Source organism: Lucilia sericata, unplaced genomic scaffold, assembly GCF_015586225.1.
Source record: "Lucilia sericata isolate MDLA Ls3-8-SP2 unplaced genomic scaffold, ASM1558622v1 Contig000067F_arrow, whole genome shotgun sequence".
Taxonomy (NCBI): Eukaryota; Metazoa; Arthropoda; class Insecta; order Diptera; family Calliphoridae; genus Lucilia; species Lucilia sericata.
In genome coordinates this window covers 758,994-770,000 of record NW_023994101.1, presented here as the reverse complement: position 1 = coordinate 770,000, position 11,007 = coordinate 758,994, and the positions used below count along the sequence as shown (strand labels likewise).

Sequence of the window (11,007 nt, the reverse complement as noted above, 5' to 3'; positions counted from 1 at the left end):
TCATAGGATTTATTTATTATGCCATTGTCAACATAAAGGATGTTGTGAAATACAATACCTTTTAAAAAATAATAATAAAAAACAACAGCAACAACTAAAGGAAATACAAATTTAAGCCTTTTTTGCTCTGTTTTAACAAGTAAATTATTTATATTACAAATGTGTGCGTATCAGCTTAAGAACCCGGTAGTGCTAAAAATAAGAGTTTTTCAATAACTAATCTCGAGTCAAAATATTTGTCACTCTCATAATTACAGACTTAAGTTTCTTTCTCTTTGTTTTTAGCCTTGATATTGCGTTGGCTTTTGTGACTCTGAGAACTGCAGGGTATTATTTTTTTTTATGTGTTTTTTTGTTTTCATTTCTTAGTAGATTTTGTTCTTTTGGGTTTTAAGTATTTTTATTTAATTTATTCCTGGTTCTGGTTGCGTGTGACACTCAAGTCATTTTATTAAGAGCAACACTTGCACAAATTGATTTCCAGATTAAATCTTTATATTCATCCACTTTTTTTCGCATTCGTCTTTCCATTTTTGTTTGATTTCTTTATTTAACCTGTTTTAATACTCTACACCAAGTATAGAGAATACATTCTTCGGTCCATTCATTTGTAATGCCCATAAATTTTCATAGTTTCTTTCTTTGTATGGAAACTTCGATAAATTCTCTTTTTCTAGAGAATTTTTGAAAAATTCTCTCTTTATAGAGAATTTTCGGATTTTCAATAAATTCTCTTTTCTTAGAGAACTTTTGATAGATTCATTTTTTATAGAAAGCTTTCGATACAGTCTCTTTTTATAAAGATTTTTCGATAAATTCTCTTTTAATAGAGAATTTTCGATAAATTCTGTTTTTTTCGAGAATTTTCGATAAATTCTCTTTTTATAGAGAATTTTCGATAAATTCTCTTTTTATAGATAATTTTCGATAAATTCTCTTTTAATAGAGAATTTTCGATAAATTCTCTTTTAATAGAGAATTTTCGATAAATTCTCTTTTTATAAAGAATCTTCGATAAATTCTCTTTTTATAGAGAATTTTCGATAAATTCTCTTTTTATAGAGAATTTTCGATTAATTCTCTTTTTATAGAGAATTTTCGATTAATTCTCTTTTTATAGAGAATTTTCGATTAATTCTCTTTTTATAGAGAATTTTCGATAAATTCTCTTTTTATAGAAAATTTTCGATAAATTCTCTTTTTATGGAAAATTTTCGATAAATTTTCGATAAATTCTGTTTTTATAGAGAATTTTCGATAATTTCTGTTTTTATAGAGAATTTTCGATAATTCTATTTTTATAGAGAATTTTCGATAAATTTTCTTTTTATAGAGAATTTTCGATAAATTTTCTTTTTATAGAGAATTTTCGATAAATTTTCTTTTTATAGAGAATTTTCGATAAATTTTCTTTTTATAGAGAATTTTCGATAAATTCTCTTTTTATAGAGAATTTTCGATAAATTCTCTTTTTATAGAGAATTTTCGATAAATTCTCTTTTTATAGAGAATTTTCGATAAATTCTCTTTTTATAGAGAATTTTCGATAAATTCTCTTTTTATAGAGAATTTTCGATAAATTCTCTTTTTATAGAGAATTTTCGATAAATTCTCTTTTTATAGAGAATTTTCGATAAATTCTGTTTTTATAGAGAATTTTCGATAAATTCTGTTTTTATAGAGAATTTTCGATAAAATCTGTTGTTACAGAGAATTTTCGATAAATTCTCTCTTTACAGAGAATTTTCAATAAATTCTGTCTTTATAGATAATTCACCTTAACCGACTATAGAGCTCTCTTACTTATTTTGTTTTTTTTTTTTTTCATTTTCTAACTAAATCTTGAAAAGGGTAAAGGATTCTAACACATCTACATTAAGTTAAGTACATTTGAGGTTTTTCAACTTACACATTTATCTTGTTTTGTTTAGAGACCTCTTTTTTTTTGCTGGTATTTTTTCCAACTTACTTTTGAGATTTATTGATTTGCTTAAAAAATTGATACAAAAGGCAAAAGAAATGAGCAACAACAACGTTTTTTTTTTTATTCAAAATCCAAGCATTAAAGGGTTAACATAAAAGGTGAAATTAAAAGATTTTGATGTAAAAACGTAAAGTAATCATAAATAATAATTATTTTAATACAAATTATTTTTTTGGTGAAACATTTCAAAAACAAAACCAATCAAAATAATTAATGATTTCCTCACATTTATATTATTATACTCTACTCTGTTTATTTTTGTAAAAATTTTGTTACATTTATTTGATATTTTTTTTTTTTTCATTTCTGCTTTATTTTGCAAATATAATCATTAATGGTCTGTTCTTTTCCTTTTGACCATTTAAAATTGTAATTACTTTCAACACTGCCACTAAAATTGCCATACCATAACCTCTGCCCTTTAGTTGTGCTGCTGTATATTTTGCTTTTATTCATTGCTCCTGCCAGTTTAAATCACGCACCATTTGAAATGTGGTTCATTTGAGCGGTTTGTACAGAAATGTTAAAATATATAAACAAACAAACTTTTTTATTTCAATTTTTTTTAGTTAACCAGTGGAAAGTGTAAAAAGAAAAAATACCATATAAATTAAACATGAGCAGCTTTCATTTATTTATACATTTTATTCATATTTCATTTTTTGGTTTGAGTTTTAAATGTAACTTTTTTCGGCAACTCTCTTATTGTATTTGTGTTTTTAGTTTTTTTTAAGAGGAACTTTTAAAAGTGTACATTACCAAATTAATTTATCACTTTTTTGGTCCTTTTTCGTTTGATATTTTTATTTTATTTTTATATTGTGAAAGTTATAATAAATTAATTTGCCCGGGTCCAGGCTAAAGGGATATACATAAGTATAAGAAATATTTGCATAATTAAGGAAAATGACATTTCTTATTTTTGTTTATTGTGCAAAAATTTTCAATAAGTTTATAAAATTATTATCAAATGTCATTAATAACTCTAAAACTAATCAAAAGAAAATAATTAACTTGAAAGTCAAAAAAAAATTAAACAAGATTTTAAAATAAATAAAATTTTTGTTAAGCAGCAAAAGCTGTAATCTCTATATAACCTATAAATATTAACGGTTTACATTTTACGAATACTATTATTATAAAAACTATATAAAAACAGTTTTCACCTTTTGCTTCTATAACATTTTTGACTTCGCTTCAGGCTCCTACATGTATGTAAATTTCTACTTCAGTAAACATATAGTTACAATTTACACACTAAAAATTTTTGCAAATTTATACATAATTTTCCAATCTTAAAAGATCTTTTTTAGTAGTTTTTTATTTGTTTTGTCATTTATAGAGAAAAAAAACCCCAAATTGTGTGTCTCATGTTAAATATTTGATTTTACAAATTATCTAATATACTTTTTATAACACACAAATATGACCCAAAATATAAAAATTTGCATATTTTTATATGTTATTTTACATATTTAATGTTTTTATTTTAGGGACATTTGACCTTCTACATTTGAAACTACTTTACAGCAAATTGGAGAGCATTTTAAAAATATAAAAAAAATATGTAAAATCTAAGTTTAAAAAATTATTTTGAAGTTATTTTCATATTAAGGAAATATTTTGATTTAAATCAGATATAGACAAAGAGTATCACGTTCCTAAACCTATACATGTATAAAAACGAATGTTCGGTATACAAAAACTCAATTGAACGTAGTTCAAGTAAATTTCACTCAGTGTTCATAAAGTACAAAATATCTGGTATATACATAGAGGGAGAAAAGACGTTTTAAAATTAAACACGCATGGTACCAAATTGACACTAAAGTGTTTATAATTTTTCAATAACATCCGTTGTTAAAGTATGTACGGATATTTGTCAAAACAATAACATAAATATAAAAATACACAACGTTATCAAATCAACCAAAATATAATAATGTGTTAGCAAAGTGACAACTAAATCTAGTCGAAAAGACAACGATTCGTTATCGAAATCATAACGATGCATTGCCAAACATGACACAAATAATGACAACGATGCGGTTTCAAAACTATAACTAGTTGTTATTTAAGTTCTATACTCACTTACCGCTAACTAAATGTTAAGAAACGTGGTAGCTCACTTTTAATAACGGATTGTATCTTTTCTACCGGTTTTTTCCCTCTGCGTAAATGCTTCCAAGATATTTGGATCTAATTTCGACGAAAGTCTGACAATAACAGTTTTGTCTAATTGGGTCACCCCAAAGGATATATTCAAAACCTAAAAACACAGGCCAACAAAATAATTGGAAAAAAATCTAAACCCACATATCAATGTATACTTTTCTAAATAAAGACGCATTCACGATGTTATAACGTTTCAAAAATTGAGATTTTCGAAAACTCTGATTGCTAGGATCTGTGATTCAGAACAGTCCAATCCTTGAGAATATTATACTTTGGTTCCTCCTGGGGCATGTTTCCTTTATGAAAGACCCTCATCTTGGTGTATTGCAATTCCGGGGTAAAAAGGTAAAACAGAGTACCTGTAGTCTGCCGGGACTATATACTGGTGATGTCACTTCACTCCTCGGCGGGTGGCCAGTTGCCCGCAGGACTATGTCCTGGCTGGTCAGTTGGTTGAGGTTCCTTCGGGATCCACGTAATGGCTGTGGATTAAACCCAAAATCGAGGGGAGAGGATGTTGGTTTACGGACTGATGTATCCTATACCTAACGGGTTGCATAATTCTCTCTTCAAATGATGCAGGTCTGTGTATAAAGCAGCATATGCTGGATTCAACATTCATTATACTTTGGTCTCTGAGTTAAAAATTTACTGGCCACTGTACATTTGTATTCATATTAACCTTCAATATTGTCTGTGCAACAGTGTCAATCAAAATGATTATATTAATATTGATTTAGTTTCGAAACAATTTTGATTAAGGTTTTATTCATTTATTATAAAAATTTAACGTTTTAAAAATGATGGGCCTTATCATTTTCAAACGTAATCACAAAACTTTAAAAAAATTAAATAACAGTATATATAAATTTAGAGAAAAAGTAAAATTCTCTAATTTTTCTCTAAAATTGAACACGCTTTGAGAAACATTTGAAAATAACAGCTTGCTCTTCATTATTTTAGTTTCATTTTTATAATAAACCTACAAACATTTGAGTTAAAATTTAGCTTGGTTTGTATAAGTATGTATGTATGTACTTATGTATGTATGTATGTGTTTGAATAACATTTTGTCCTTTTCAAGAAAAAAGGGACTACTTGTATTCCTTTCTATGTAAATTTAAAATCTCAGACAAATAATAATAAAAAAGGCAAAAAAACAATATCAGAAAAAAATAGAATTAATGACAAAATAATGTCTGTCAGTCAAACAAATTTAAAAACAAAAACCTATAATTTATTTAACAAACTCCTTTTTTTTATTCGATTTTATTTTTATATCCTGTTTTTGTTGTAGTCATGTTATTGATGTTGTTATATGAAATAGAAAGAGGCAGACTGAAAAGTTTTCGAAATTTGGTTTGCACTTAGTTTTGAAACAAATAAAAGATTTTCATTATTTTTTCTTCATTTTCCACCAAATACGTTTTCACATTGTTAGTCTTACTTTGTTTTCTAAAATGATCACGATTTAAAAAGTACTTTTTGTGTTAACCTGCGTTTTGTACTACGCTTGTCTATAGTTAGACGTAAACGTACGTTTCTTTGTTTTTCCTAAAATTTTTTTGTCATTAATGTTGCTGGTAGGAAGGAAAAAGCTTCATCCCTTGTCATTGTTATACCGTAAGCCTGTCAAAGTGATGTGGATAAGGTATATTTTCTATGTACATGGATTTGCTAACTCTCAATGTGTCTGCGAAAAAAGTTAAAGTGTTCAGTTCACTACAATTGATTAAGAGGGATGGTAAAGTGTTGTTGTTGTATTTCTATTGAGTATTTTTGTATCTTGTGAGTCTTGCGTTTTTCAAAACAATATCGAAAATCAAAACAAAACAAAAAATATGGTAAGTTTTTATGATCTGATTTAAACACGTTTTACATTCGTTTTCTCTTCATCATTGTAGTAATTGTTGTTGTGTATTTCCTTTCGTAAGTTTAAGTATAAAAAAATAAAGTAATAAAGTTTAATAAGGCATGAAGGACCATATGATACCCTACATGAGTATATTTATTGAAATTTTTGCGGAAAGAATAAGGATGGGGTACAATTATGTGTTTATGAAATGTATATTGACGTATTAGGAGTTTCCAATATGAGTGGATCTCTCCTCTCAGAATTTGGAAGCCCAGATATAGGGGCTATTTGAAATGGTGCAACAAAAATCAATGGTTATACATGTTTGTCAAATTTCATTTAACTAATTTTAAAATTGCAAGCTGCAAATGGATTAACTTGATTAAATTGGCTAAAAAATTTTTACTTAGGGTATATCTCAGACCATTATTTTTGGATCTTACAAACTCCAGCATAAACAGTAATCTGCATTTTTTTAACGTTGTAGGGTACAAAACATTGTTAGGTTTTTACCAAATACATTTGCGTGTTAGATTGACGTTTGTTGTCATGTTTAATAGATGACTGACAACATTCTAGACACGTTCTTACAAAAAACAGACAACTACAACAACAACATATATATACATTTATATAATAATTGTTTGTTTATATGAAGATACACGGACACACAAACATAAAAACATTATAATGGATATAAAATTATATAAAATGAAGGCAAGAGGACAAATATGGTTTGGATAACTTTAGCAGGAAAAATTGGTGTTTGGAAAAAGTTAATTCTTTTAGAAAATAAATTAAATGGTAAAAATAGAAAACTTGATTCTCCAAGTATTACTTAGATACTTATTAAAATCTTTGAAATTTAAAATACAGATACATTTTGCTCTCTGAAAAGACTACAAGTTGTAAACCGAAATTGGCAGTGTTCAACACATAACGTTGTTCATGATTGCGATTAGGAATTCTAATTTTTCTCGCAACCAATATAGTTGATTTTCTACAAAATATATGCAGATATAATTACTTCTATTTCCTTGTTATATTTATAAATATATTATTTCCTGACCTGCCTCCTAAAATGGACCATTCAGGCAAATTGGCTTTATTACTGACAACACAAGGATTTCATGGATTTCTTGTCTTTACTCCATTACCACACTCACTCTTATAAATTGTAAAATAAGGTTGACTGACGTCACAATGGTAAATAGAATAGGATTATTATATAATAAAATATTTGTATATACCTATACAACTAGAAATATAAGTATGTATGTATATGTGTATACTTTTTACCTAACAACAACTAGAACTTTCTGTTGGGTTTGTTGTTGTTTGTGGCAACATACGATGGATTTTGTTTGGTTGGTGGTTTTTTCTTTGTTGATGCTGTTGGCATGAGTTATTGTAACAGTTTCAACTTATAAATAAATAATTACTGAATTCCAAATGAACTTGCTTCTCTTCAATTTGTTTCCTTCTTTTTTCTAGTTAGTTTCTTTGCTGCCATTTATGTGTTCAAAAAAAAACTGAAATTGAAAATAAGAGAAAAAAACACGTAGGAAAAATATACATATACAAAATATAAAATTTTACTATGATTGCCTATACACACACATACATACATATACATTTTTAACGCTGTGTTTAAATTTCTATAGAGATACATATTTACCTCATAATATTTTGTACATTATATACTGTACTCTGTTCTTGAATCTGTTCTAAATAAAGATTTTTATTTTTTTCATAAACTCTAGTTAATTCAAACCTTTTGTGTAGCTTTAAAAAGCAGATCTGAAATTGCAGAAGCAAGTTTCTTTAAATTTAGTAAATATGAAGAAACCTATCTGAAGACTATTAAAAAAGATTTCCATTTGTAAGTTCTCTGAACCAAAAGCTAATAATATTTGAAAGTCTAGTCTAGTTTATAGACTACATTCTAGTCTATAGTCTAGTGTGTAGTCTAGTCTATAGTCTAGTCTATAGTCTAGTCTATAGTCTAGTCTATAGTCTAGTCTATAGTCTAGTCTATAGTCTAGTCTATAGTCTAGTCTATAGTCTAGTCTATAGTCTAGTCTATAGTCTAGTAGTCTATAGTCTAGTCTATAGTCTAGTCTATAGTCTAGTCTATAGTCTAGTCTATAGTCTAGTCTATAGTCTAGTCTATAGTCTAGTCTATAGTCTAGTCTATAGTCTAGTCTATAGTCTAGTCTATAGTCTAGTCTATAGTCTAGTCTATAGTCTAGTCTATAGTCTAGTCTATAGTCTAGTCTATAGTCTAGTCTATAGTCTAGTCTAGTCTAGTCTATAGTCTAGTCTATAGTCTAGTCTATAGTCTAGTCTATAGTCTAGTCTATAGTCTAGTCTATAGTCTAGTCTATAGTCTAGTCTATAGTCTAGTCTATAGTCTAGTCTATAGTCTAGTCTATAGTCTAGTCTATAGTCTAGTCTATAGTCTAGTCTATAGTCTAGTCTATAGTCTCTAGTCTATAGTCTAGTCTATAGTCTAGTCTATAGTCTAGTCTATAGTCTAGTCTATAGTCTAGATAGTCTAGTCTATAGTCTAGTCTATAGTCTAGTCTATAGTCTAGTCTATAGTCTAGTCTATAGTTTATAGACTACATTCTAGTCTATAGTCTAGTGTGTAGTCTAGGCTATAGTAGTCTATAGTCTAGTCTATAGACTAGTCTATAGTCTAGTCTATAGTCTAGTCTATAGTCTAGTCTATAGTCTAGTCTATAGTCTAGTCTATAGTCTAGTCTATAGTCTAGTCTATAGTCTAGTCTATAGTCTAGTCTATAGTCTAGTCTATAGTCTAGTCTATAGTCTAGTCTATAGTCTAGTCTATAGTCTAGTCTATAGTCTAGTCTATAGTCTAGTCTATAGTCCTTCTCCATATTTTATCACAGTAGAAAGCTATCAGTATGAAAATTGCTTTTATTAAGCTTAATTTGTTTCAAGTATGCATATTTACTCTTTTAAGTAATATTTCACTCATATTCTTCTTAAATAGCAAATATACATATAAATATACATATAGTCCAATTATAACTTTAATAACCTTCAGGCAGCTTAAACACAACCATTGTTAACAATTTTTTTAAGTCTACAATGATGTACACATATGTTTACATATTTAACTTTTCAACACAATTGTCTCGTTATAAAGTCTAGACTGCTTTATTTACACCCTTACTTGTATTCCTGTTCCCTTTTTCTGCCAGTGTATTTGGGTTAAATATTGCAAAAACAAACAAAAAATCAGGAATGCCTGTAAACAACAAGAAGGGTTTACTTGCACTTTATGTTGTATACAGTATTTTTTATAATATTAAAAAGTGTCTTTCAAATGTCTAGTGATGTGGAAAATATTTCATTAAAATACATAATTGCGAATGAAGTTATTGAGCAGGGAACTAGTTATGTAAATAGCAATCGGAGGTCAAGAAACAGTTCTCTTTTAGTATCTTACAGAAAGTAGAAATTGCACTTTAAAGTTTTCTTTTCAAACTTATTCAAAGCAGCAGATGAAAAATATTTTAAAGAGAGTAAAATTAAATCGGCGAAGTAGTGCTTCCGACTTTTGTTGTTTCTTTTTGAGTATTCGTGGTTGTGCTTGTATAATAAGCCGATTAAAATTCGTGCTCTCTGCAATCTTGAACTAGACCATGTGAAGATTAAAGCAGCATCACCAAGTTTAATGCATGAACTTCATCTTGTTGTGTATATATTTGTTGAGTGACTCCTTCATTTAATTTAAATTGTTTTTTACTACTAATTAAATATTCTTCAGCCAAAAGTAAAAATCCAACATGTCCCATCATGATTACTCATTATCCTTGTATTCAATTTTTAATCGTGTTTGTACAACACAAATATTTAATTTGTTGTTTTTGTCTTGATTGTCTGTCCTTCTATAAGTGTCTGGATGTTAGTTTGTTTATATGTGTCAGTATCAGTTAGTGTATGTGGAAATGTTGTATACCAAATCTTCCTTTGGCTCTTAAACATATATGACAGACACTATTGTTGTTGTGTAAGTAATACTGACACGCTTGCTCGCGTCCATTGGGGTAAATAACAAATTTTCCGGCAACGTGTATGGCATTGCAACAAGACAAGCCGGGCAGATGGAATGAAATGAAAGCTAACAGCAAAGAAACAACATTTCATAATATAACAAGGCAAGTGTTCATAAGCTAGACACATAACCCAGCAGTTATAGTAATGTCCTTTAGATATTACTATTCCCAAGTCTTGTTTGACTCGTATACAGGAAGTTTAACACTTTAGTGTGCCTTATTCATCTATAGAGAAGGTAATTATAAGTACTAAATGAAAGCGCTAGTTTATGACATTCACTCCGTACTACAGGGTATAAATGTACTGCATGAAAAAGTGCAAATTTTTATGAAGTGTAGAAATATTCTAAGACTCAGGTTTAGTTTCAGTTTTCACTAAAACAAAAACCAACAGAAAATTAATGATTCTAGAATGAGTAGAAAAGGTCAAATAAAAGAAGTATAAAGTCTAAGAATGAACTGTGAGCAGTACACAACGTCTACTTATAAGGAAACCGGAAACGGAAGTAGCCGCATGTTGCTCTTGTTAATAATGTCAGTTGGTAAATGATAGTTTTGTTTAGAGCAAAAAATGAAAGGAAAAGTTATAAAAAAACAACAAAATTAGCAAGGATCAAACTTAGATAACACTAAATAGCACATAAAAATAAATAAAAAATAAAATTAATATATTAATTAAAAAAAACAACAGATTTTTTTAAGTTAACTAAATAAAACCTTAAAATTTATCATTGAATTAAAATGTCTATTTGCTTTTGTTTATTTGCAGTTAATACTCTTCATTGATAATGCCTCTGTGGCTAAAAAATTAAATGCCAGCCAAGCCTTTGATAATACCTGGAGTACAGCCACCGATTTGGAAAACGAACTAGAAGTAAGTTGAACTCTTTCACTCTAAATATTAA

At 28.0% G+C, this 11,007-nt stretch overlaps 1 protein-coding gene across 2 annotated transcripts in view; it reads left to right on the top strand.

Moving 5' to 3' along the window:
- LOC119616323 (protein madd-4) overlaps nt 1–11,007 on the top strand; it is a 123,605-nt gene that overhangs the window by 54,209 nt on the left and 58,389 nt on the right. For both annotated transcript variants that reach the window (XM_037972679.1, XM_037972680.1), the window contains exon 3: nt 10,872–10,976. In XM_037972679.1, the coding sequence (XP_037828607.1) occupies nt 10,872–10,976 (105 nt within the window). The remainder of the gene's footprint in view (nt 1–10,871; nt 10,977–11,007) is intronic.